General features: G+C 39.7%; 2 protein-coding genes across 6 annotated transcripts in view; one reads left to right on the top strand and one right to left on the bottom strand.

Moving 5' to 3' along the window:
- LOC136678144 (zinc finger FYVE domain-containing protein 9-like) overlaps positions 1–4,895 on the top strand; it is a 35,803-nt gene extending 30,908 nt beyond the window's left edge. For all 3 annotated transcript variants that reach the window (XM_066656031.1, XM_066656033.1, XM_066656032.1), the window contains exon 19: positions 27–4,895. In XM_066656031.1, the coding sequence (XP_066512128.1) occupies positions 27–188 (162 nt within the window). In that variant the 3' untranslated portion in view covers positions 189–4,895. The remainder of the gene's footprint in view (positions 1–26) is intronic.
- Positions 4,896–5,026: 131 nt separating this feature from the next.
- Positions 5,027–26,071, bottom strand: LOC136678702 (coiled-coil and C2 domain-containing protein 1B-like). Of its 3 annotated transcripts, none has more exons than XM_066656804.1 (26): positions 26,011–26,071; positions 24,890–25,010; positions 23,856–23,991; positions 23,542–23,645; positions 23,260–23,367; positions 21,197–21,334; positions 20,321–20,648; positions 18,050–18,186; positions 16,666–16,744; positions 15,693–15,767; positions 15,211–15,365; positions 14,912–14,984; positions 13,980–14,128; positions 13,703–13,832; positions 13,043–13,215; positions 12,090–12,215; positions 11,804–11,862; positions 11,233–11,349; positions 10,832–10,905; positions 10,226–10,284; positions 10,081–10,132; positions 9,827–9,926; positions 9,616–9,706; positions 9,162–9,284; positions 8,849–8,889; positions 5,027–8,456 (listed from the first exon to the last, which is right to left on the bottom strand). In XM_066656804.1, the coding sequence occupies exons 2-25, from the start codon at positions 24,953–24,955 to the stop codon at positions 8,878–8,880; spliced, it is 2,664 nt and encodes an 887-aa protein (XP_066512901.1). In that variant the 5' UTR covers positions 24,956–25,010; positions 26,011–26,071; the 3' UTR covers positions 5,027–8,456; positions 8,849–8,877. The 3 variants fall into 3 exon arrangements, with proteins under 3 accessions (XP_066512901.1, XP_066512900.1, XP_066512902.1); XM_066656803.1 differs by lacking the exon at positions 26,011–26,071 and adding an exon at positions 25,673–26,001; XM_066656805.1 differs by lacking the exon at positions 26,011–26,071 and adding an exon at positions 25,673–26,000 and having other exon boundaries at positions 15,693–15,764.
- Positions 26,072–26,783: the final 712 nt, after the last annotated feature.

Genomic DNA, 26,783 nt, shown 5'->3' on the forward strand with positions numbered 1-26,783 from the left:
ATAGTTTTTGTTTTTGTTGATTTTAGGTGGGCTACCTGGTGGGCAGTAATGGTCAGCCGCTCCTTCCGCAGTACCTGAGTGATTTGGACAGTGCCCTGATCCCAGTGATCCACAGTGGAACCTGTCAGCTTAGCGAGGGGCCCGTCGTCATGGAGCTCATCTTCTATATCCTCGAGATCATCAGCTAGAGAAGAATGTCTCCTCCATCCCTACATCTGCTGCTCTTCTTTTACTCTCTCTCCCTGTACTTAATCCCTCCATCTGCTGCTCTTCTCTGCTCTCTACTTCATCCCTCCTTTTGCTGCTGTTTTTTACACTCTCTTCTTCTGTATTTCATCCATCTGCTGCTTGTCTTTTACTTCTTGTCTCTCCCCTTCATCCCTCTAACTGGAACTCTGCTTTTACCACCCCCCACATCCCTCCACTGCTCTTCTCTCGCTCTCATTTGCACTTCTAAGAGCCTGAAAGCTGTGCTGGGAGAATTAAAACCGAGCAGCAGTGTTTTTCCTCCAGATTTTGCACCTATGCACATCATCTCCTCCTCCTGTGCCAGGTGGAACAGTGTTCTCCTCCTTCACTGTTCTGTTCCTCTTCACTGTGGCAAACCCGAGGTCATGCTGAGTCAGAAACTGGAGCAGAAATTACTTCTCCATCTTTTCCAAAGCTTCACTGTAGCACACAACGGCTTTCAGGGCTCAAAGTGGTCGGCACAGTCAAGGGTCTTGGCCAGAGAGGAAACCTAGGGCTGCATGATATAGACAGGACTGCAGGGTGGGGTTTGTATCCATAAATGACTATTTAAAAAAAATAATAAAAAAAAAAAGGGGTGGGGGTGGCGTGATGAATCATTAACCACACACATTAAATATATTACCTGCTTTGTTTTGTCATTTACGTTTGTTGGAGTACACCTTCATCAAAACACACACAGAGCTTCATCCTGGAGCCCCAGACATGACCGAATCTGTGAATGGGATGGAGATTTCAGGAGTATTTCCAGATTCCACCATAGTACTGTGTGTGAGCTGAAATCAAAATGATGGAGAGTGTTTGGCATTTCTAGAGACTTAAGGCACTTTTCCACTGCATGGTACCTACGCTGCAAATCTGGTTCCTGGAATTGGGTTCTTTTTTTAGTCCCTACACTCTTATGGTTCCTAAGCGAGCCAAGTAAGGACTATACCGCGGCATGGAAACCTTACAGAGCGCTGAATGTCCACAGAAGGTTGTCAATCTATGCCACACATTGCAGATGTCCAGCACAAACTCTCCATCTTTAAAATCTCCACCTACAGCAGAGATCATGTTTTTATCAGACTGTACGCCATGGCTTTTTGTAGGGGTTCAAATGCTCATTGGATCGGTGGCTGACGAAATAATCCAGCAAGAGCTGGACGCTGCAACAAGAAAAAACAAACTCTACTGATCTGTCTGAACTGATGACGGAGCTGTGTTGTTCCAAACAATAACATGCCAATATACGATGAGTGAACAACTCTTAACTTTACCGCAGCCTTTGTTGTAGTTTCCAAAGCCTGCTGTTCCCCTTAGAGGGAGTTTTTTTGCGACAACACTGGATACATTTCAGGAGGGGGAGTTGTGCCAATAGAAAAGTGACCAGGGACCGAATGGCATGTTGAGCCGTGGTAAGCCAAGCCAAGTAGGTACCATGCAATGGAAAAGCACCATTAGAGTCATCTCCAGTGGTGGTGAATGTAAACAGACACCTAAATGTCTCCAAAACACTCCCAGCATTTTATTCACATTCCACCACCAGCAGTGACCTCCTAAAGAGTTTTAATAAGAAATTTACTAAGGATTTTATTTCATACACTGAAGATGCCAGTATTTCTGAGACAGATATTGCAGTGGATATATCATGCAGCCCTATAGAAGACAGTTCTGACGGTCCAGAGAAGGCCCCAGGGTGAAAGAATGAAACAACAGGGATTTCTTTCTGTGAGGATTTCCCTCAGGTTCAGGAGCAGCTGTGGGATCGGAGACGACAAATAAACTCCTGAGCTTCAGTCTCACCTTTTTTAGCTTTACAAATCACCAGATGCTTTATTTCCCAAGTGTGGAGAACACGGACCTTGTGTTTCTTTTTCTGTTTGTATGTTGTTTTTTTATTTGTTACTGAGGTAAAATGCTCCAAAGCTGAATTGCTGTAGCTTTTCAAAATGCAAACATCAGATTTGGACCTGGATATGGACCGCTTTCACCCATTCTGGGAGGAATGTGAAGCGCATGTACTCTTTATTTATGGAGTTGACGTTTGATTACTAAAGAAACACTGTTAAAGAGCCCCAAAAATACCCAGCTGATGGATACGTATAATATTTGATGGACATTTCTGCAGGATTTCAACCAGGAAACACCTGACAATGATTTCTGTCTGTTTAAGGCAGAGTCTGCTCGAGTGAAAATGGATTCAGAGTCAAAAAGGGTGAAAACAATCCAGTTATTTTCACAAATGCAAGATGAACTCAGTCTTTCTGACTCGTCTCAGCTGGAAAAATGTTCCCCAGAAATTCCTATTTTAAAAAATACAATCAAGAACCATCCATCTCCATCAGAGCAGCTCATGTCTGTACAATTCTCATCCAAAAAACAAAACATTAAATTCCCTTTCAGAACAGAGATTATGTAAAAATGAGAAACAGACTTCTAATTTGCGATGCAGTGCACTGGAAACTAAGCCATTTCAAAGAAGACATAAGGACAGCGTTGCGAAAACGGCTGAGAGCTTTCCAGACGAACTTGAACAAAACCTGGATAATCAGTCCATCAGAAGAAAGCTGTGGGTTTCTGATGTACACACCATGCCCTTTGTTAGCTACTCTGCTCCTTTCCAGTCTGGAGGGTAGAAATCAATTCCATGTCTTTCCCCTATGTCCATTATGATCCTCTGAAAACTAATGATCCTCAAAGTTTATTTTGTTTCGGGCACAAAGCCTCTTTACAGTCGCAGTCGCCCGGCTGTATTTCCCCAGACATGTTCACCTCATTTTGTACAAGGATTCACTGTGGTGCGGAATTTGCTTTGCTTTAATTTTGTTTTCCTGCAGCGATGTGGAGAAAACCTGTCACTGATGGAACATGAGCTGCACGATATTGACACTATATCAGTATTGCGACATGCAATTTTTAATAAAATAATATTTAAAAGAATAATTTATCAAAAAGTTTTCAAAAACCAAATTAGGTTAAGGTTTCTCATGCTGTGTTATGAGAATATTATTCCCCCAAGGGGCTATGTTACTATTCACGTGTGTGTTCACAGGCAGCAGATGGGGCCTCTGTGGTGTTAAGGATTTGACCAATGAAATGGACACTGCTGCTCTTCTCGTTTGTATTGGTTGAGAAGAGTGGAGTGAAAACACCCTCATCCGTAGTCTGGTTCAGTAGCTGAACACTTACTCACTCAAATTATAATTATAGAGGTGTGAAGGGTCTGTGTCAGGAGGATACCAACACCTGATTCCTTAAATGTCAGTATTGCAAATCAAATATATCAATATTGATTTATAAACGATATATCGTGCAGATCTAGTTCACTACACATTTAAATGGAATTCCTTTCTCTCACTGTGGATGTGTTTATAGAGCTGCCCTGTGGATTAACTCTTTCAAACCCTTTTAAACTTTCTTGTTTACTGAATCATAGAAGGGGGAAAATGGGGGGCATCAGGGGGAGCCCAATCCTGATATTAACCTGAACACACTAAAATAAATAAGCTGTAATCAGGTTTAAAGAATAAATTGAGAGTATTATGACACTGACAGCTCCGGTTTCTTCCGACGGTCCAAAAACGTGTTGGTAGGTGGATTGGCGACTCAAGTGTCTGTAGGTGTGTGAGTGTGTAAAAGTGTGTTGTCCTGTTAAGGACCAGGGTGTATTTCTACCTTGCGCCCAGTGATTCCAGGTAGGCTCTGGACCCACCTGAACTGGATAAGCGGTTACAGATAATGAATGAATGCATGAATGACACTGACAATCCAACTGCAATTAACATCCTGGCTCTGCCCACAAGTGTTTTAACTTAGCGACAGTTGTTAGGGCACCAGAAATGCTTTATAGTGTGCACTAATCCGAACACTAATCATAGACTTCTCATAAGCAGGCCCTGGGTTGGGTTATGTTTTATTGATATACACTACAGCCAAAAGTTTGTGGACACCTGCTCATCCAGCTATGGGTGTTACTCCTCTTGGATGCTGGAAAATTTTCTGTGAGAATCTGATGGCTATCAGCATTCATGAGAGCATTAATGAGGTCAGATGCGGATGTCGGCCGGTTTGGTTCTACACCCCGACTACAGCCCCGTCGCTCCAGAGAACAAATTTTCACTGCTCCAGTCCAGTGCTGGGGGTCTTTATATCCCTCTAGCCCATGCTTGGTGTTGGGCATGGTCCCCTAGGCTTGTTGACTCGTGTGCAGCTGCTCTAGAGCATCTCTTTTCATTTTATATTTTCTTTAGAGAAAAGTTTACAACAAGTGCATATTAAATGTAGCGGCATTGACTCACTGAGTGAGGTGTCTACAAACTTTTGGACACAGATTTTGCTGCAATTTTTTTTTGTTTATTTCTGTAAAGAATCACTCGATGAGTCTTTTATACTCAAGTGTCATTTTAAAGCTGGACGCTGCAGAACGACGACTGATAGGAGCTCAACATTTCCATGAAAACTGACGTGAGGAAGTTTAAAAAACAATTATTATTATTATTTTTTTTTTTTTTTTGGATAAAATAATCTTCATGACCATGTCTGGATCTGAGGAAGTGCTGTTACATTCAAACCTGGGTTAAAAAGCCAAAAAAGTCACATGTGCAGGTTTTCTTTGTCAATAAATGCAGAATTTATCCAAAACCTGTAGAATATGTAAAATAAAAGCTTCTAAATAAATAAATAAAAAAAACACTGAAATGCAGCTTGTTTTTTATGTATTTTAAATATGTGAATATTTTACAAATTCTTTATAAAGAAGAATGTTAAGAGAAAAGTTCTCTGACTTTTTGGTATTTATTGAATGATACATTTCACATTTGTTCAAACTGCGACTGCAGCACAAATGAAAAACTTTGCAGAAAAAAAAAGTTCAAGTTATAAATGCTGTATATTTATATTATATATTTTACATAAATATTAAAAGATAAATCTCTCTAAACCTGGTCTAGCTTTCCTGCAAAGCATCAAATTTCAGGCCAAAAATGAACAAACAAAAAATTATTTTAAAAATAAATAAATTCCAGATATTACAGAAAATACAGCATTTTTCAAACTCATCTCCATCTGCTTCTGTTAAATGGTCAATAAGCACAAAATAACCAGTGACCACAGGAGAACTTAAATCATTATAGTTGGTATCTATAATAAATGCTTCAGTCGCAGCAGATAGAGGTGGTGATGTAAAATGCTGGAATTTTCCTTTAAACTAAAACAGTTAAGAAATGGAAGAACCGCAGTGTAGTGAAATAAGGCGGATCCCTTAAAGTCAGAAACCAACTCCAGTCCAAGATCTGAATAGAACAGCTACAGATAGAGCATCAGAATAATGGTGAGAATTCGCAATCTGTTACTCTGCATCTTTTGTTACCATTTTCACCCCGTACTTCAATGCTTAGGACCCCCACAGAGCAGGTATGATGTGAGTGGTGGATCATACTCGGTGCTGCAGTGACACTGACGTGGTGGTGTGTTAGTGTGTGTTGTGCTGGTACGAGTGGATCAGACACAGCAATGGTGCTGAAGTTTTTAAACATCTTGGTGTCACTGCTGAATTCAGAATATTCCACCAATAAAAAACATCCAGCCAACAGTGTACTGCATCCACTGATGAAGGACTAGTTGATGAACAACACACACTGAGCAGCAATCGATGAGCTACTGTCTCTAAATTTACATCTATAAGGTGGACCAATGTGGAGGAGTGTCTAACAGAGTGGACAGTGAGTGGATAATGTGTATTTAAAAACTTCAGCATCACTGCTGTGTCTGATCCACTCGTGCAGGCACAACACACACTAACGCCACCACCACCACATCAGTGTACACAGTGCTCTTGTGTGGTCAGGAGTTGAGAGAGTGGACAATGAGTGAGTCTTTTTTGAGTTGTGGCTGATCTGTGTTTATTTTCTTGTTTTATAAATATTTATGAGATCAGTTGGAAATGAGATAAGTGCTTTTAAATAAAGTGTATTTATATGGCAATCATTTTTCTTGGCAACTAGGGATCTATTATATCTTCTATCTTAAAAAAGGACAATAAGTAGAGCAGTAATAATCATACACCATTCTCTAGTTTCCACAATCCAATACGTAAACAAGAGCCTTAAAGGAACACTCCCGTGTTTGGTCAACCTTGGCTCTCTATGGGTATTTTCAGTAGTGTACACTCAGTTTACACATTTAATATGAAATACACATTTATATGAGTGTTTTTTTGAACTTGGAAAACTCATTTAGCTGAGCAGAATTACTATAGTACGCACAGTTGTTTTACAAATTGGTTTTAAGGTAAAATTAAGTGTCTTTTTAAAATTAAGTGCAAGAACAGCAGCTGAGTGATGTGAATCTTTAAATGTGCAGTCAATCATTCCAGCTACTGATTCTTTATATTATGACATCACCATTATATTAACACCTAGTGGCCACAATTTGTCAGATAATCTGTATTTAAACATGGCTGCGCCCATTTTGGGGCATTGCTCTGTAAAGCATGAACAGATGTGCATCTCCATTTTTTCCACATTTTTTTTCTCCCCAGTTATTAACAGCTGCCAGTTCCCCCCTCAGTGAGTCTTCCCTGATCCAACTGCCCTAAGGTGGGTGGGGGGGAAGCATGTTCATGTGACATGAAAAATTGACCAACTTCTGCTTTGCCATCTGCTGCTAACGCAAAAATGGACAGCTTTACACACCAGAGGAGAACACACACCGCCCAGATCCATCACATCACCCGTCAGACCCCAGCACATCCCACCCACCCAGAGAGCAAGGCCAGTTGAGCTCTATGACTTGAGTTAAACAAACAAATAAAAATTAACCACTGTAATAAATATTGTTTGCTAACTGTTCAGTGGTTAAAATGACTAACTGCACCTTAAAGGGCCTGTTCCAATCAGAGAGGCAGAACCTGGCAGGCTATATGCAAAGCTAATGAAGCTTCTCCCACATTAGGTATGGCTTTAAATGATGAGAATGGAGCTGTTCCGGGAATTATAGGGTTAACCCGTGTCTATCCGTGCAGTGAATCATATTTTAAAGATACAATCAAGTGTTGCAGTGTCTTAAAAAAAAAAGTTCTAGGATTCAATGCATAGATTCATCCGTTGTAAATATTATTCCTAATCCCAACGAAATGGCAGCAACCTGCTTTATGAGAGGAACAGGTTTAGTAGCGGAACAACAGCAAAAGTGATCACTTTGGTTTTAGTGCATAGGTGCGTCTCAGAGCAACAGGACAAACTACACTTACATGTTTACAAGCCTACACCGTAAAGCGTTCACCTCTTATCCAGTGAAAACATCGTAAATCCAGTTACTACAGCTAATGATTTTTGAGATTATTGTAGGTATAATACAGTCATATTTCTAAGCCACTGGACTTCTTGTAGGTGATTTTATCCAGAGAGAGTGAGTACTGGTATGTGCCACTCTGTGGTTGGGTGTAGCTGTGGGTGGAGGGTCATAAACCAATAACACTAGCCTTTTGTCTGAGTTGGAGGAAACCAGGTAACAGTCATATTTACTGCTCTGCCTTTGTAGGAGTAGATTTGTTTGCAATGTGGCAGCAGAAGTTAGAAACAGCAGAACTCTGAGAGCCATGCATCCAGTTTCCTATATTGTATTTTACACCAACAAATTTTGTAAATCTGGGTTAAAGCAGCTTTATTCCACTGGGAGCAAAGCAAAACCTCTGGAAACTGGTTGAATAATCTCATAAAATACTTTCAACAACCTGAAAATTTAGAGTTATCCACTATATTTAAGACGATTTCACTGGCTAAGATTTTCTATTTCCAGTGTAGGCCGTTGTTCGTACTTTCATACAGCAACAGTCACTCAAAGACACTGAAAATTAAGAAATCCCATTTAAATCAATAAGAACATGTACTGTGAGACCTTCCCCAAAAACCCAGGGTTTAACTCGAACCTTAAGTGAAATTTTCTCTGTGGGCTGTTAACCTTCAGTCCAAAATTCTCAGGGGTGTTTCACACAGCCAGATCACTTAAGCCCAAAGTGATGGAGGTTATCTGGCTAAACTTAAACCCAGCTCTGTGAGACAACCCGATAAGATAAAAGTCTCTGAAGATGTGAGTGAAACTCTGTGACTCTTCGTGTGCAGTAACATGAGATTTCTTCTGAAATCATTTCGTAACCTAGGCAACAGCAGCATGAGAAATAGCCAATCAGAGCAGACCAAGGATAGCCGGGCTGATGACCTCACTTCCTGGAGAGAGAAAGGATAACATTTGTGGAGACCATAACACATTCATGCCTTGGTTATGGTGAGAAGGAAATAGCTTATAGTTCACACCCTCACTCACTGTTAGGAACTATACCACAAGGGGTGCTATTGTGCTTTGCCACTTAATCATCATCAACATCTTTTCCGCTAAACCCATTTCAGGGTTGCGGTTCAATGACACTTAATATGCTTTTTATTTAAACTGACCAAGACTAATGTCTGCATGCCTTAGCTTTAAAACTGAAGTGTAAATCACATGGAACTGAGGGGGTGTCCATCAGTCAATGTATGTGAACCAAAGAAAGTGTGCAACATTTACTGACAACTTACAGATGAATGAATGAATAAATGAATGAATTAAAAGAAGGACTTACTCTCTGTTTAACTTCAGTCCCAGTATCCATTAAAGAGCACCCTGAGGCAAAAATACAAAGTCAGAATACAGTCTGTCAGAAAACACCATGCACTCAGATACAACAGCCTGATTGGACGGGGGGATATATATATATATATATATATATATATATATATATATATATATATATATATATATATATATATATATATATATATATATATATATATATATAAATATAGATTTTAAAAATGCACATATACTAAATAAAAATATACAGAGGTAATATTACTACGGTAAATGCTTCATTACACAAGTGTTATAACACTGACCTGTGATTGGTCCAGCACTAACCAGCGCTCTGTAACCGCCTGGACGTCCTGTCCACTCAGCGGCTCTCTCAGACGAACCTTAACCTCCAGACGACCACCACTGGGCTTCCGGCCATCCATCACCTTAGAAGCATACACACATGCACAGTAAATCCAACCTGTCCTAATGTCTTATTAAGTTTGAACATTGCAAAGCATTTTTTTATCATCTTCTTCCATTAATTCTTCCTCCATTTTCTTATTTTTATGTCTGATTGTGCTCTCTAACTGAGTTCCTGCAGTCTGAGATATTGACACTGTTCCAGTTCCTGACTGTTCGGTCTGATTGTGTGATGTTTGTATTGCTGATTGTACAGTTTCCCCGTTGCAGTTGAACGTTTGCCAAACATTTCAACTGTGTTTTACAGCTTTGAAACAGCAGATGTGTGTGTCTTAGTGAAATAACAGTGTTCACCTCCACAATCTCCCTCACTTCACTCTCAGTCTCCAGTTTCTCCAATTTCAGGAGAGCAGTTCCTACAGGTTTATCACTCCTCAGAAAGCCACTGACATACACACACACACACACACACACAAAGAGAGAAAGAGGAGAGTCATTCTTAAGAAAAAAGTATTTTAGTCTTATAAAACGTTTAGGTTAAAATAAACCTAAATAATTTTCTCACCCTTTATGGAAGATTTCCAGTTTAAGACCTTTAGACTGAACAACTCTCCTGAAGCCGCGGTGGTTACGGTTTATATTCAGTGTGAAGCTCTGGTTATACTCTGTATACACACACACACACAGTAAGCTCTAGCACTGGCTCTACTTTTAGAAGATTTGAGTTCAACCCGTACTGAAGTAACAGAATTAGTCATTATTATTCTCCTCCAAGCGTGTTAAACTGTGTTAAGTAATTGAACTGACAATTACACCCACCTGGACTATTGGTGTTTTTGATGACTGCAGTTTTGTGTTTCTGAGGCTGATCCTATGAGTGCATGAACAACAATGTTCAGAAACTTCACCGTAACATTATTCACAATAAATTCACCATAAAGCCCAACCGTAATGGGATACTCACAGAGCTGGGGTAGGGGAAATCAAACTTCACAAACGCGTCCAGATCATTAGAGGAGACACCTTCACAGGAGGAGGACAAAATTAGATACTGAACGATACCCAAAAAAAAGTTAATGGACACCTAATCCAATGTTAATCCAACATTTCTTCTGAAATAAAGGACAATAATCCAGAGTTTGTTCCCACTTCACCGCAGTAACAGCTTCTGCTCTTCTGGGAGGGGGTTTACACTATATTTTGGAACACTGCTGTGAAAATTTGATTACATTCAGCCACATAAACTTCAGTGAGTTTGGGTGCTGATGTTCGATGCTCCACAGCACAGTGATGGGGGCTTTATTCACATCAGACTTTCACGTGTCACACCTGATTCTTTAACAGAGCATCCTATTTTATTTCATGTTCTTCTATAAAAATTAAACACGTACTGAATTCCTACCGTTCTCAGAAGACGTTTTCCTCTCAAATTTTTAAAAAATTATTATTTTATTATTATTATTTTGCTGATTTACTGTTTTATTTGTGACTATAGCCTGCATTTACTTTACAGTGAACATCAGTAGTCATGTAGTTCTATTAAGAGTGAGTGTATAGATATTAAAGGTACCATGAGGAGCAGGAAGGTTCATCCCTCGTACAATAGTCACCACCATATCAGTGCTGCTGAGCTCCGGAAATATTCTACAAAACACATGCAGAACCAAAAGATTAAAATCAATCACTTAATTTTAGATATTTAGAGTTATAGAATGATCCTGAGTTATCCTGTGGTGTCTCTTAAAGCCTGGATACAAACTCTTATAACAAAGTCACCACAACTCAAAGAGAACATGATAAAACAAATAATGCTAACGTTGACAATATTTTGTTTCACAAAGTGATCTAACTTTTCTGTGTGTCTAACAGCAGAGATTTTGTAAAATGATGATATCCCATGACATCACAACGTTGGACAACTTCAGCGCTGATTGTGTTCAAATGCAGATTATTTCAGTGGGTGTAACAGACCTGACGGTGCGATAGGTTCTCTCCTCAAAGTGATGCTTTGGAGGCTCTAGTCCTCGGTTCTGAGACAGTTTCAGGATCTCCAGACTCTTCTTACACCTCTCAGCCATCTTCTCAAACCTGGAGCAAGGTATAATCATCATCATCATCATCATCTTCATTATTATTACTGATATTGACTTGAGATCTGTGGCAGTGATGTTTTCAAGCTTGTCACACCCTAGTGTGACACTAGGCATACAACTACACAAAATACATTCATTCATTCGTTGTCTGTAAACGCTGATCCAGTTCAGGGTCACGGTGGGTCCAGAGCCTACCCGGAATCTCTGGGTGCAATGCAGGAACACACCCTGGAGGGGGTGCCAGCCCTTCACAGGCCGTCACACACACACCTATGGACAATTTTTTTGAATCGCCAATCCACCTATTAATGTGTGTTTTTGGACCGTGGGAGGAAGCCAGAGCAACCGTTTAAAAAAAAAAAAAAAACTTTAATTCCTTGTACCTTAACATATATACATGTCCAAGTTTATTTACATGTGTGTGTGTGTGTGTGTGTGTGTATTCTTACTTGGTGGTCTCTGCGATGTTCCCTGTGTGAGTAAACTGCTTGGAGAAAGTCATACATTTCTGAAAAGAAAAGATCACAAATTAAAAAATAAAAAAAAGACTAGTGTTCCAATAAGATGTTGGGAGATTTGTATCTTGGAAATATCTCCCACATGTCCAAGTCTAAACCAAGAGGAGTTTTAGGGGTTTAACTAAACATAAAATTAGCAATAACCTCTACACAGGACACATTTACACAGTTAACGTCCAGCTGTCAATACAGAAACACGTCCTGACTGGAGCTTTACCTCATATTGCTCCTTGAGAATTTTATTGAGTTGAGTGTACACTTCCTCGGATTTCTCAGACATCTGAACCTCACTGTGATGAACCACAACAAAGTCCTCATCTTCCTCCCCAGGAGGAGACGGCACCTGAAACAAACACAGAGGTTTACTGTAAACTTCCAGGAACATTTTTATTCATCCCTCAAATCATGGGAGAAACAAGCATCAAGTCACTGCTCTGTTCTGACTCTCAGATCAAGGAACAAACTCCCGCAGGACTTTATGGACTTTGTCTCTGTCTTTCATTGTCCCTCACCTCGCTGTCCTCAAACGCAGACTAAAGACTCAGCAGTAAATAAGCAATTATAATAATGCTGCTCTTAGTGAAATATCTTGAACTGCTGCATTTCTTTTTCACTTTTACAGCGTGGTCCTGAAATCAAGTGAGAGGTAGCAGGGTCGGGTATCCTACCTTCCTCGCCAAGTTATAGTGCAGTTTCTGAAGTGCTGAGTCTGGAGTAGCAACGACAGGGGCTTTATTTTCACTATTACAGCTCATTAGAGCATCACAATGATTTTGAAGCTGTAATTTCGAGGTAAAAATACTACCTAATGTTGCTTTAAATGTAAATGCAAACATACAAGTGTATTCTATTGCAAAGTTTTAGTTTCATCAAAATGATTCAGTGTTGCAGTTAATAAATAGTTATAATTCGTATGCATTACAATGTAAATACAAGTATGTGTTGGGTCAAAATAAAGTTAACAATAAGGTGAAATAAAGATGTAGTGCTGTCAAAGGCTATTTTGGCTCAAATTTGGGATTTGTTAACACTGAATTGTTTTTGATGTCTTATCTAAGAAACTTTTTTTTTAATACAGAGACAAATATAAGCTTTTAAAATTCTACAGATATGAGATGAATCCTTCCTCTTCCACCCATATAAAACCAAGTGTATCAGGTGTTTCCTGACCTTGCTGATGTCTACAGCTTTCCCGCTCTTTGCAGCCTCGATCATGGGTTCAAAGCTCTTTGCTGTTCTGAGGAAAATCTTAGCTTGCTCCATGTCGTTCTTCTGTTTCGCTGCCAGTGCTGCCTTCATGTACTGCTTCTTACGACCCTCCAGAAACTCCAGCTGCTGCACAGCTACAACAGAAATATACAGAACACTCTTAACTTTCACTGAAGTTAAGTCACTGAATATTTTAGTATTTTTTTGCAAAAGAAAATTGTTTGTAGTTAAAGACCTCCATGTTGAAAGAACAAAGACACACAGTGGCACTGATGAGAAGCAATACCGTGTTGAAGCATTACATTTAAATAAATAAAATAAATATTTTATTGCAATTGGCACCCCCTTGTGGAGAGAGTTTTCAGACTGTTAAACAAGAGTGAGTACGTTCATCTATTAGTTTGTTCTACAATCCATTCTTTAGTTAGTTAGTTTTCTAGTACATTCATTAGTTTGTCTGACATATTCATTGATGTCCTAGGCTGTTTTATTTCTTTATATGTTTATTATTGTGTATTTGCTATTTTATTTACTAGTGAGTTTGTTAGTTCTTTTATTTGTTACAAGTCAGACCAATGAAGTATTTAATGTCTAAATACGCTCATTGGAATCTGTTTTGACCTGTAGCTGAGAGATTCTCTTTCTTTGCCGTTCTGTCTGGAGAAGGTGAAGGACTTCTCTTCGGATGCTGAACCGTTGGAAGTACCGCCATCGTTGGCTTCTTCTGGCTATCTGGATCTGGGGGCTTAGTCTAGAGATAAAAAAATTACACACATATTAAGAAAGTTTCTAAAACACCTTCTCTGCAAGCTCAGAGACCCTACCACCCCACAACACAAAATAAAATTAATTTCCCCCTTTCACACAGTCTACAAGGAGGGGCTGATAAAATACAGACATCCTTGGTCTCTTTCTTCTCCCCCTCCTCTTCCTCATCGTCATCCCCAGCATCGGCTTCATTCGAAGCTAGTTTATTGGCTGCTTCGAGGACAGCAGCCAATCCCTGCTCAGGAGCAGCAGCCTGCTGGCCTGGGATGGGAGGAAAACCTGTTTGGGAAAACAAACCAACATTTATTTAAAAAAGCACTGCAAATAAAATCATTACTATGATTTGATCCTTTATATACCCCATAATGATTTATTTTTTAATGCAGATTACACTTTATTTAATTTCCAGCCAAAACTGCCATTAAATATGCGAAAAGATTGAGGAGGATCTATAATGAGCTGAAATGGAGTACACAACGTAAACATGTTCTCATAAGTGTTTAATTGTTTTAGCTTAAAAATGACTCTGCAGTTTCTGCAGTTGTAAGCCACAAAAAGCAACGACAGAGGATCTATTCTACTTATGACAGCTCAGTGCTTCACAATGATTTGAAGCAGGACATGGAGCTCCTGCACAGCAGGTAGTGTAGCTGTCATACAGCTCCAGGGACTTGGAGGTTGTGTGTCTGTGAGGAGTTTGGTTTGGTTTCCCGCGGGTGGTCCGGTTTCCTCCCATGGTCCAAAAAAACACGTTGTTAGGTGGATTAGTGGCTTGAAAGTGTCCATAGGTGTGAATGTGTAATGTGAAGGACTGGCGCCCCCTCCAGGGTGTGTTCCTGCCTTGCGCCCAATGATTCCGGGTAGGCTCTGGACCCACCACCACCCTCAATTGGATAAGCGGTTACAGGCAGTGAATGAATGAATAAACAAATGGTGATCTCCAACTTAAGCACAATACTGTAAGAGAAGATTTTATTATTAATATTGTAATTAATATAAGCTAACAGCTCCAACATTAAACTATGTATTTGTTTTTTTATATTTTTACAGATGGTCACTGACCTGGGGGCACAGGCAGTTCATCGTAGTTGACCGGCCGTCCAGCTTTATGAGATCGGATGGCACCCTGGTATTGCTGTAAACACAAGAAAGACAAACTGAATACACTCAGGATGCTCAGGTCATGATTAACAAAATTGTGTTACTCTCCCCCCCCCACATTGTCCTTCAGAGACACTACCACCCCCCAGATTTCACACACAATACACAACAGACCACTATATAATTATTGGTTATGTCTAAATCTGGATCTAGACACTTTGTTAACTGTCATAAAAAAACACATAAGAACTAAGGTGTACCTTGGCGATACGGTCATGCATTCGGGCCTTTCGCTCATCTCCGCTGGCCTTGGCCTGAACACAAGCTTCTTTGTATTTGGCAAATCTCTGCTCCAAAGCCTCCAGGACTGTTTTGGGCTGAACTGGACCAGACTGACTCACAGGAGCTTCAGGAACTACATGAGAATCGTTGGATAATATAGAAAAATTGGGTTATCATTATCGTAATAGCATCAGACAAAATCTCTGAAATTACAACTTTTCTTAGAATTTATTAAATTCAAAGGAAGTTACTATAAAAGGATTTTATACCAAATCATTCTCTCTGTTCATCATGACACTTCAACAAACTAGTTAGGTTATATAATATTTAATTTTGTACTAGCAAGCTGTCGCTTCTGTATGTACTGGCAAAATAGATTAAAGTGGTTTTCAGCATTGAAATTGCAGTGTTCTCCTTTGAAAACAACAGAAAAATAACTCCCACAAATCTCTGAACTGACCCTGTCCCTCAGATACTGCAGGGGGTACTTTTCCTGCAGGCGGTGATGGTGCCTCCTTCACTAAAGCAGCAGCTGCTTAAGAAAAACACACAGATTATTAGGTTCAGAACTGAACACATAAAGGCATATGAGAAACATGGTGGTTATGGGAATAACACTCAATCCCATTTTACCCCCCAAGTCCACTTCCCACTTAATCCTACACCCCATTTTTCCTAGGGGAGGGGTCTTAGTTCTTGTTGGGATAGAAGGGTGGGATGAAGAGTGAGGGCTACCTGGCCCTTCAAACTGAGTTTCACACTCCAAACGAAGGTTTATGACACCTTGTGAATCACTAGTGAGAAGCTGCACAGCAACCAAAAAACCCACAGTCTGCATTTTCTTCTATGATCACCAGTGTATTATCTTAGTTTAATGTAGTTTCAGTGGATTATGATACCTCAGAACAAGAAGAAAGCAGCACTAGTAGTAGTTGATGCCTCTGTATTTTAATTTAAATTTACAGTTCCACCTTAAATTAAGAAACAATTACATTCTGGTGCTTGATGCTACAGCAATATTTAAGGTGGGTTGAACTGGAAGGGTCAACCAAACAAACAATAAGAATCTGAATCCAGCTCCATATCCCAGAAGAGGAGGAGAGAATGATAATTTATGATTGTGGAACTCTTTTGAAGGAGGCCCTAAAAGTAACTAAAATACAGCAGCTCCTCTGATATCACTGCAGACTGGCAAAGCTGCTACAGAGCACCGCTAGTCGCTTGGGAATAAAGCGCTGCTCTTTTTTGTGTTCTGATAATGTTATCAAGTTCTTGAATGATTTTCACATTGTGTAGGGGAAGATTTTAAACACTGCACCCTGTAACTTAGCTCCAAGAGGCAAGAGGACATTCGACAACAAGAAACATGGGTGAAATGTGCTGTAAGGTGATTCCCCTCAATAAGAAATTATGTTCTGCAGTGTAGTGTTTACCTGCTGATGGTGATGGAGGGAGGCTGTTTAAATCCACTCTCTGCCCCTTTTCCAGTGCCTCAATCACTGCATCAAAACCCTGAACAAGAGAAAAACAACAACACAAACACACTCTGTTTAAAACTCACATTCCTCACTTAATCTTATCAGGCCCTACACTGGGTTTGTGTCTCTGTGAGGAGGGATGGGGGAGGGGCTGACCACACTGTAGGACTGAGCTAATGAAAAGAGGTATCTCTGACCACATGATGGAGAGGATAATAGAGAGATGCTAAAGTGGTGTACTGTCCAAGCACAGTGCGTTTTTTGGTCTTCAGCTTTGTTTTTGTTTCACAAATTTGGGGACGGAAAAGCCACAGCGTCTTCAGGGCCAGTGCACGGGTTCGGGGTTCTGTCCTCACTGTAATCCAGAGAGACAGTGAGTTGTGATGGCAATAAAGTCTTCAGTCTGCTATTGCTTTTTAGCTCCAGTGGCTCGACCCCTTGTTCCAGCGGAACAATGTGGAGACAGATGCATTTCTAATCACAAAGGATTTCTCTGAGTGTTTTAAATGCAGGAATTAAGCCTTAGGAAAAATATTATAGTATTTTTTACTATAGTATAAAATAATATACGTTAGGAAAGAATACAATAATAGCAAGACTTCTGAAAAGAGATCTCCCCTTACATTAACTGTCAATTGATGTGGCCTAGTACCAAATGACTCTATGTCTGTTACCAGGTATAACAACAACTAAACACATTTTTTCCCCAAAAGCTATACATTCTATACCATATACATGGCTTTTCATATAAAATATGCCTCAATTCAAGTATACATTTTAAACACATTTCATATTAAAAGTCATATTTGGTTCTTCACAAAAAGTGAAAAACACTTTTAGAATAGTTTGTAATTAGTGCATTATAACAAAATGTAACAATTTTACATATACAAACCTATGAAATCTACATAATATTTTAAAAGGTAATGGTGCTGCAAGGTTAACTGTATTTTAGTTCAGTAAGGAGCATCCCTTCTTTTTTATAAATCCATAACTGTATTTAGGGATAGCTGTGGCCCAATGGTTAGAGTACCGGAAGGTTGCCGGTTCAATCTCTAGGACCAGCGGGAACATCCACAGCTGAAGTGCCCCTGAACCCACATCTACTCCCCGTGTGCCAGGGATGGCTACCCCTTGCTCTGGGTGTGTGTTCACAGCCCTTAGTGCACTGAAGGGTTAAATGTGGAAGACACATTTCATTGTACATTGTACAATGACAAATAATTGCACATTATATTATTAATATTATTATGGATTTACATCTCTGTTAATAAACACAGACCTTTCTTTCAGATTTTCATGCTCTTTTACAAAAAAAAAAAAGTAATGCAGATCTTACCTTGCTGGCCTTAATATGCAGTTTGGCCTTTTCTATATCTCCAGCTTGTTTGGCCTTTAGAGCTGCCATTCTGTACTCCCTCTGTCTCTCCAGCAGCATCTCCTTCGTTCTCTCTTTCTCCACCACCTCCTCTGGAGCTGTTCAACACAATGGAGCTTTTCAGCTGACGTCCTGAGGAATCTCTCACTCAAACTGCATTACAATAAGGGCATTTCGAAGATTCCCCTTTCCAGAGAAACATGCATTTTTAATCCTGTTACAGATGTAGGCCAACATTAGAAGTCTTGCCCAAGAGTCTGCTGGGTATAGTGAGATGTTCCAATGAGTGGGGATTCAAACCCTAATTTGCTATTATTTTTCTGCAGTCAACCCATCTGAGAAAGCTTTACACAAGATGTTGGGACATGTTGATAACAAAATGCTGGGTCGATTTATACACTGCCAACAGACTCTTAGCATTGGGCATGCTGAGCTTAGGCACACATGCAGATTTGTTGGGTTTAGCGACACTGAACTCAGAAACATTAACTTAAGGTTAATAAGTTTAAGTAAGAAACCTTAAAGCCCCTGGGAACCCATTCATTCATGTAACCACTTATCCAATTCAGGGCCATGGTGGGTCCAGAGCCTACCCGGAATCTCTGGGTGCAAGGCAGAAACACACCCTGGAGGGGGCGCCAGTCCTTCACAGGGCTACACATACACTCACACATACGGACATTTTTGAGTCACCAATCCACCTACCAACGTGTGTTTTTGTCTATGGGAGGAAACCAGAGCGCCTGGAGGAAACCCACAGAGAGAACACACCACACTCCTCACAGACAATCACCCGGAGTGGGACTTGAACCCACAACCTCCAGGTCCCTGGAGCTGTGTGACTGCAACACTACCTGCTGCGCCACCTTGCCGCCCCCCTGGGAAGTAATTTTGAAATTTTTGTTTTCTTGTATAATGCTAAACTTGGGAGTTCAGCAAAGTTTAAATAAAACCCATGAAACAGAAATATGATTAAAATCTCCTGAAAAATGACCAGTACTGCTCTCCTCTCGATGTAGAATGGGCAGTCCTGAAAATGGATAATGCTTGTGTCAGGATTAACCTGACCAATCACAAGGCTGCCATAGTCAAAGAGACTGGTGAGCTAAAGCTTAGGAGCTATCGTAGTGAGTGAGCTAGCTAGCTATGCAGCTATTTATCAAGCTATGGGGAGGGAGTGTTCTTCAAAAAAAAGCTTAGAATTAGCTGAATGCCCAATGAGTTTATAAAAGCTCATAAACTCATAGCAGTCCACCCAAGAAGACATCAAAACTGGAACACTATGACCTACCAAAACAGTAAGATCAGCTAACAATGAGCTAGGTGTGTATTTAAGTGTGTCGTTTTTTAATTCTGCTGGAGACACAAGAAACATACCAGTCCATCGCCAACCTTGAAGTTATTTGCTCCTGGAAATTCTGAATCATCTTAATAATAATAATTTATACTTTTTTTGTTTAAGTTTTTTTAAGAACTCAGACACTCACACTCATCAAGACATAGAAACATTAAAAGACAAACAGCAAACACAGAACACATAACAATACAGAACGAGCATGAATGGATTATGTCTGAGTACAGCAGCAGTTACACTCAGTCGGTCGTGTATATCAGCAGTGGATATATAGTAGCAGTGGAGATAGCTGCCACACTGGGCCAGCGTGTACAGCAGAGTAGCAACGAGGATAACAGCCACACTTGGTCGGCAGTGCAGCAGAGTAACAGCGGGGGAATGCACCAATTTGGAGACACGCTAGAAGGTTTGCCGTTCGTACAATTACGATAATAAAATAATCACACAAAACCACACCAAAGACACAAGACGTCCGTAGGATCATACATGAATAGCTGTATAATGCCAATTCTACCCACCTGTGCTATTTTATTGTGTATCTTGATAACCACAGTTCAGGGCAAATACCCAGAAAAAAAAAACACATGACTGCTCTGTATAGAGGCTGTGTGTTGCCATGGTAACAAACAACATTCTGTTCTCCAGTGATAGAGAGCTGTCAGTCAATGTACCATCATTAGTTTACTGGACCATGCCCACACCGTCCTCAGAGAGTTCTGAGGAAAGTATTATTGGTCATTTTTGAGGAGAGTTTTATGTTTTTTTTATTTAAACTTTGCTGAACGTTTCACATAACACCCAAGTTTACACATATTATACAAAATAAAATAAAATGTTCAAAGTTAGTTCCCAGGGCTTTAAGATGAAGCATTACCGACCTGCAACAGACTCTGGGGTGCCACTTTTTAGCTCTTCGTCCGGTGATGCTGCACTTGATGGCTGTTCTTCAATGTTGGCCACAGGCTCCATAGACACTGACGCGGAAACGGTCTCCATGGAAACGGAAGCTGTCTCCATGGAAATGGAAGCCGTCTCCATGGAAACTGGAGAGGTTTCCAAGGCACTGTCAGACTCCACGTGCTGCTCAGGTGAGTCCAGTTCAGGTGTTTTACCGGCAGCAGGAGCTCCACTAGCCACAGGAGGAGGAATCTCAGCCTCGTTTATCTTCCCTCCTTTCCGCACAGATGACAACATTCCCTGCAGAGTCTACAGGATGGAGAGAGGGAGGGAGAAAGAGAGAGTGCAAATGAAATGATAATGAGCCACTAGTCACCCCAAACTGAGCACACAGCAGTGAGGAGCTAGGAGCAGAAGCTCTGGTTTTTAGTCGTTTCTGCTCTATTTCTCTGCACTCTTTGTGTTTGTTTTGTTGCATTTAACCTCGTCTTTGCGCTCTCACATAAACGCTGGTCCAACGCTGTGATTGTACACACAGATGAGAGGCCAGGGCAATACTAAAGTCTCTGCGATTGACGTCAGAAGCAGATCAGAATCAGAACGGCTTGTATATTATTCTGTATTTTCTGACTTAGGCAGCACACAGAAAATTGACTGGGTGGTCTTGTTTTACAGTGTGTGGGTTGGTGGGCTCCAGAGCAAAACATTAATGTGAATATGCATTGAACAAAAGATTTCTTCATATTATTTCCCCTTTTAATATAAATTTTGGAATGGTAAATGTTTACAATCACTTACTTCAAACCTGTTTATCATTTTCTCATGAATAAAACACGTTACATAAACAAAGCCCTCACCTTCAGCCCTCTCTCGTATCTCCTGGCCTTACTGGACTCTCCTGATGCCTTTGTGTTGTTTATAGCTGCTTTGTACATTAGCACTCTCTCCTCCAGAGTGTGTTCAACACTACCCACTGCAGCACATACTTTCACTTCCTGTGAACACAAACATTCAGTGACATCGTCACAACATGCAAATACACCTGTTTTACCTGATAAAATGTTAACAGCTAATATCTCTAAATCTCTAAACAATAACATTTTCCTGAGAACCCGTTTTGATGTCATTGCTCATACCAATAATATTTCACAGATGAAGTCACAACACATATTTTGAAAAGTGATGGCCGGACAGTATGTTATGCTTGTCAGGGATGCGATGAGCATATATTTTACCTCCTGTGAAAATGGTCGTCAAGTCCAAGTTCTTAACTTCTTAGGACTTATTTATACATAAATAGACAAAAGACAATCTACATCCATAATTAAAGGGGAAAAAGAGTTACTTAAACTATTGTTCTAACACTAATAATAAGGGTACAGAGAAATTGGGACTCTTATGAAATAGACCCAAAAAAAAAGCTGCTGGTGTTTCTTAGAAAGGTGGACTGGGTTTGAAGCTCAGACCTCAGCATCACTGAATGTGTTTGGGGTTAAATTGGGCTACATTCACCTTTCTAATGTTCTGAATTTTTGTTCAGGTGGGATTTGGCAGACCTTGACGGTTCATATTCATAAATGTTAGTGCCTGAAATCTGTCTGTAATGTGAAAGAATCTGTCCCTGAAACTGCACATGCGGACCATGATATGTTTATGTGGCTCCATCCCAAATGAGATCCAAAGCCCTGTGTGGTGCAGGATGTAGGTCCTTAAATAATGACTTCTACACCCAAGCACTGTGCAATATTATAAAAAATTTTGATTTCAGTCACTTCAGCCTGGTAACGTGAAAGTATCCTTGGATCAGGAAAAGCAGAAAATTTAACACCAACATCTAATTTGGAGGTGTGGCTACAGATTTCAGTGAAAAACTAAACGCAAGTAACCTCAAGCTTTGATAAACGTGCAGTCAGCACTACTGAGTATTTACTTCTGCATGATTTTCTTTTATTGATAAAAATAAAGGTGTTTTCTGATCCAATTTGTCTGTTTCAGTTTGTTCCAAAACCTCAGGAACAGAAGTACAGAATCCTGATCCTGAAACGACCATGACATGTTGTCAGAGTAAACATTCGCTGCAGTGAAAACCGAGCAGGAAGCCTTTATAAGACATTGAACTTTAGCTCCAGTAATGCCCTCATGGCAGATGTGAACGTGGTATTTTTTATAAGGCTAGGTCTTTGGAGAATGCTTGCATCTTTTCTCTTGCTTCATAACTGTAACTTCTACCAGGAAAAAGGGGGCAGGGATCGATGTGGTGAAACGTGAACAATGACACAGTCCCTGTATTTCAAGTTTGACAGCAAAGTGATAGATGATAAATATTTGGAGCTTCTGTTAAATTATGCAAAGTTAGATTGGGCTATTGGTTTTTACTAGAACATTTTAAGAAAATATTCTAGCATGCTAATAATCTTAGACAGGTGTGGGAAACCAAACTCCATATAGAGATAGAAGATATGCTAGAGGTTTGGAGAAATGCAAATTCCATTATTATTTGTAATAAAGCAAAAGCTATTCAGTTTCAGATTTAACACAGAGCGTATATATCTCCAAGTTGTCTCCAAGCAAAATTTAAAGAAGGCCAATTAACAACCTTTGGTTATCATGGACTACAAAGAAGATTAAAAACCAGCGGGGCATCACCATATCAACAACCCTGGAATCACCTGGAATACCATGGCAACAACGTATTAATCATCTGGAATTATACAGCAACGATTTTTGCATTACCATAACACCCTTGGAATGACCTGCAATACCATAGCAACCATCTTGGCAACACCCTTGGACAACCTGGAATACCGTATCAACCACCTGAAATACCATAGCAACTTGTTACAAACACTATAGTAACCACCTATAGTACCATAGTAACATGCTTAGGCACACCCCTGCCGTGGTGCCTTGTGTGTTTTACCTGCTTCGCTGGGGCAGGTGAGTGTGTTTCTTCATTGCTTGGTGAGGTTTGAATTTCTGCCCCTGAATCCTCTGCTTCCTCGTCACCCACCACTTCCTGCAGCTCAGCCTCAAAATAAACAAATCATTTTTAGAGATATTTTTCAAAACCATGCATCTAACACAGTATCAATGCAAACAGAGAAATACAGAAAATAGATTCACATTCTTTAAAAATATATATAAATCCATCTATAAAATTGATTAATTGATTGAAGCAATATTGTAGAGAATTTAAGATTACCAAGAGATCTTCATCATCCTCCAAGTTGTCATCATCATCGTCATCATCGATGTCTTTCATGCATGCCTCCGTCATCTTTTCAATATCCTCCATCGGTAATGGGGCTATACAATCAAATATGAGGAATAAAATTATTTACATAAAAAGGGACATATTCTCCCACTTCTCCACAAGAGAACACAGTTCTGGGTTTTAATGAAAAACCTGTGACCTGCTGAAACTGTGTACCCTACAATAAGCATCCTAACGGCTTATTTCTTCCATATTCTTCCCATCCTCATTTATTCAAATGTCTTGAGCCGAATCCTCTTTACCTTTAGCTCCTTTCTTCCCTTTAGCTGCAGGCTTCTTCCCGACAATGGCGGCAAACTCAGCTTCTAAATCTGGATCATTCACATCAGGGTTCATATCCATCATTTCATCTGGGTTAAAATCGAGGAACAACCCCATCTGTAGCCATAGAAAGATTGAGGTAATTATTTTGATTGTGCAATGGATTCAAATTGGCAAATAAAGCCAAAGCTTTTGTACAATATGTATTTGAATATGTAGAGACACCCCTCATAGTTCAGAAGAAGAAGAAACAACACCTTTATCAATCCCTTTAGGGAAATTACTTCACTAAATTTGACCCATCCGTGGTAGTGAACACACAAACACACACTAGTGAGCACAAACGTCTTCTCAAGCACTAGGGGCTGTGAACACACACACACACACACACACACACACACACACACACACAACCAGGGCAGGTGGCTCCAATTTGGGGGTTAGGTACCTTGCTCAAGGGCACATCAGCTGTGAAAACCTTGCCGGTCCCAGGAATTGAACCAGCGACCCTCTGGCCTCAAGCTCACTTCTCTAACCTCAAGGCCATTCACTATGTATAATCTCCACATGTGAGTATTGACCAAGAGAACAGGACACTTTAGAGCCTAAAATCACCATGCCCAAAAGAAAATGCCAGATAGTGTAGCATAAAGCCCTGCAGCACGGGACCATGGAGCAGTGGAACTGTGTTCTCTGGAGAGATGGAGCTCCATCCAGTTCCTCTGGGATGAGTTGGAATGGTGTTTGTGATCCAGAACTTATTGTCAGCATCAGCACCTGACCCTCACTGATATTTATATGCATTACTGCATTTATTCAGATTAATGCTACAAACGTATGATGTCATTATTGCCTGATTTTGAAAGTGACACATATCTGTTTTGGAACATTACTGTGGCTTTGATTTCAGGAGTTTTCAAAGGACTCTCTCCATTAAGAGTGAGAGGAATCTGGATATTTATGAATGGAAATAACTACCAGTAAACCTTCCTAGAAGGGCTCTGGTGCCCCACACCTGTTTTGCAGCAGCAGCTCCTTGGCCTTTGGGCCTCGGCGCCTGTTTATTCTTCCTCCCAAACATGGCACACCGTGTTCCACTTTTACTGGATTGAAGGGGTTCGGGAAAAGAAAATCAGCTGCAAGAAAAAGAAGGGAATACATACAGAGCACAGGTCGAACTTTAAAGACAAATGTGAGTGAGCAATAAAAAGCTTTTAAATATCCAGCATTTCCTAGTATTCTCTTTATTTCACATATGTCTCCTGGACAGATAGGATATGTAATCAGCACGATAATTAAAGGCTTGAACCTGTTGAAATCTGAGGGGGGCGCTGCTGTGGTGGAACTGAACCCATTAACGTGTTTTTGACACCCAGACGTCAACTGTGTTCAATAGGAAAGGAGCTGAGAGGCACTCTTATTGGACATCCTCAGCTTTGAGCTTAAGTTAACAGGTTAAACTGGGGTCCTAATTGTCCTGTATTATTTCATAATTTCATAACAACTTCTGTTTTTTGACATACTACTCTGTCGCTTCTTCTTTTGCTTGCGCAGTTGGACTTTCTTACATCTAACCCCCTTAAAACATCTCCTGTTTAATGAGTAACTTGTATTTAACAGTTCGGACTTAAAATTACAGGTAAAAGTAATCTATCCTCCTGCAATGTTTGAGACAACAAATACAGCTGTTCCTATATTACTTTGTGGTGGTGGTAATATCCCAAATAACCTCTCAATTCATAATATTATATTCAGAATTGGAGAATGTTTAGGAAAATGACTAAATGCTGTCACTCACCTGTAAAGGGAACGAGGTCATGCAGATAAAGGTAAGAAAAGAAAGGTGTTGGTAGGTTTTAAGAAGCCATTATCCTGAATATAACATTAAATATTTTATTAAATAATAATTTCTAAAACGGCTGGAAGAAGATTAAAATGTACCCTTAAACTGACACAAAACAACACTGGACTAACTCCAATTCGGGAGACAATCCAGCGCATTAAACTGCTTTAAACTACAAAAATCTATAAACTCCACACTTTAGAGGGTTACAGAATTTCGGAACTGGATCTAAACCGAATTTTAAGCAGCGAAAACCTGGCTTTTATTCATTTTAACCTGAGTTTCGTTCTTACTTTTATTCCAGATTTCTGCTCAGTCTCCTCCCAACACCCCTCCAGCCGCAAACAACACACGGCACTGCATTGCTTTTCACATTAAAAGTCTCATAAAATACACAGCTCATTGACTAAACTAATATTGTTTTATTATAGCAGCACAAAACACACCAGAATAGGACACTACAGTAAACAACACAAAACACACTGAAACAATGGCAAAAATAAAAAATAGAGTGGCAATGCTTTAACAGGACAAGGTGGTTATTATAACAAAATAATTAGACTGAAAATGATACACAGCACAATAAAGTACTAATGCAAATTATCAGTAAAATAATATTTAAAATAATTATTTGAATAATAGTTGGTTGGGGGGGGGGCTTCTTATAAACTGTTAATTATTTGTACCGTGTCAATATGTCATGTGTCACATGGTATTACGCTTTCTTTTCTGATTTTAAAGTATAATTAATTAAATAAATTAAAGTTATAAATATCTGGATTGTTAATAGTTAGAATTTTAATGTGTTATTGTATATCTACATTAATTATCTTTTACTGTAATAATAATAATAATAATAATAATAATAATAATAATAATAATAATAATAATAATAAAATTAGCTTAATTAGTTTGGATACATTTTCAACAAAATAATTAAACAATCAAATTATTTTAACTGTTTAACAGCATAACAGCATTTTGGCATTAAATTTTACAAATTTCCTCTGCTCATTTTGAGTAATTACTCCCTGAAATCTTCTAGATTTAGTTATGTAGCCCAAGG

The sequence above is a fragment of the Hoplias malabaricus genome, chromosome Y, assembly GCF_029633855.1.
Source record: "Hoplias malabaricus isolate fHopMal1 chromosome Y, fHopMal1.hap1, whole genome shotgun sequence".
Classification (NCBI taxonomy): domain Eukaryota; kingdom Metazoa; phylum Chordata; class Actinopteri; order Characiformes; family Erythrinidae; genus Hoplias; species Hoplias malabaricus.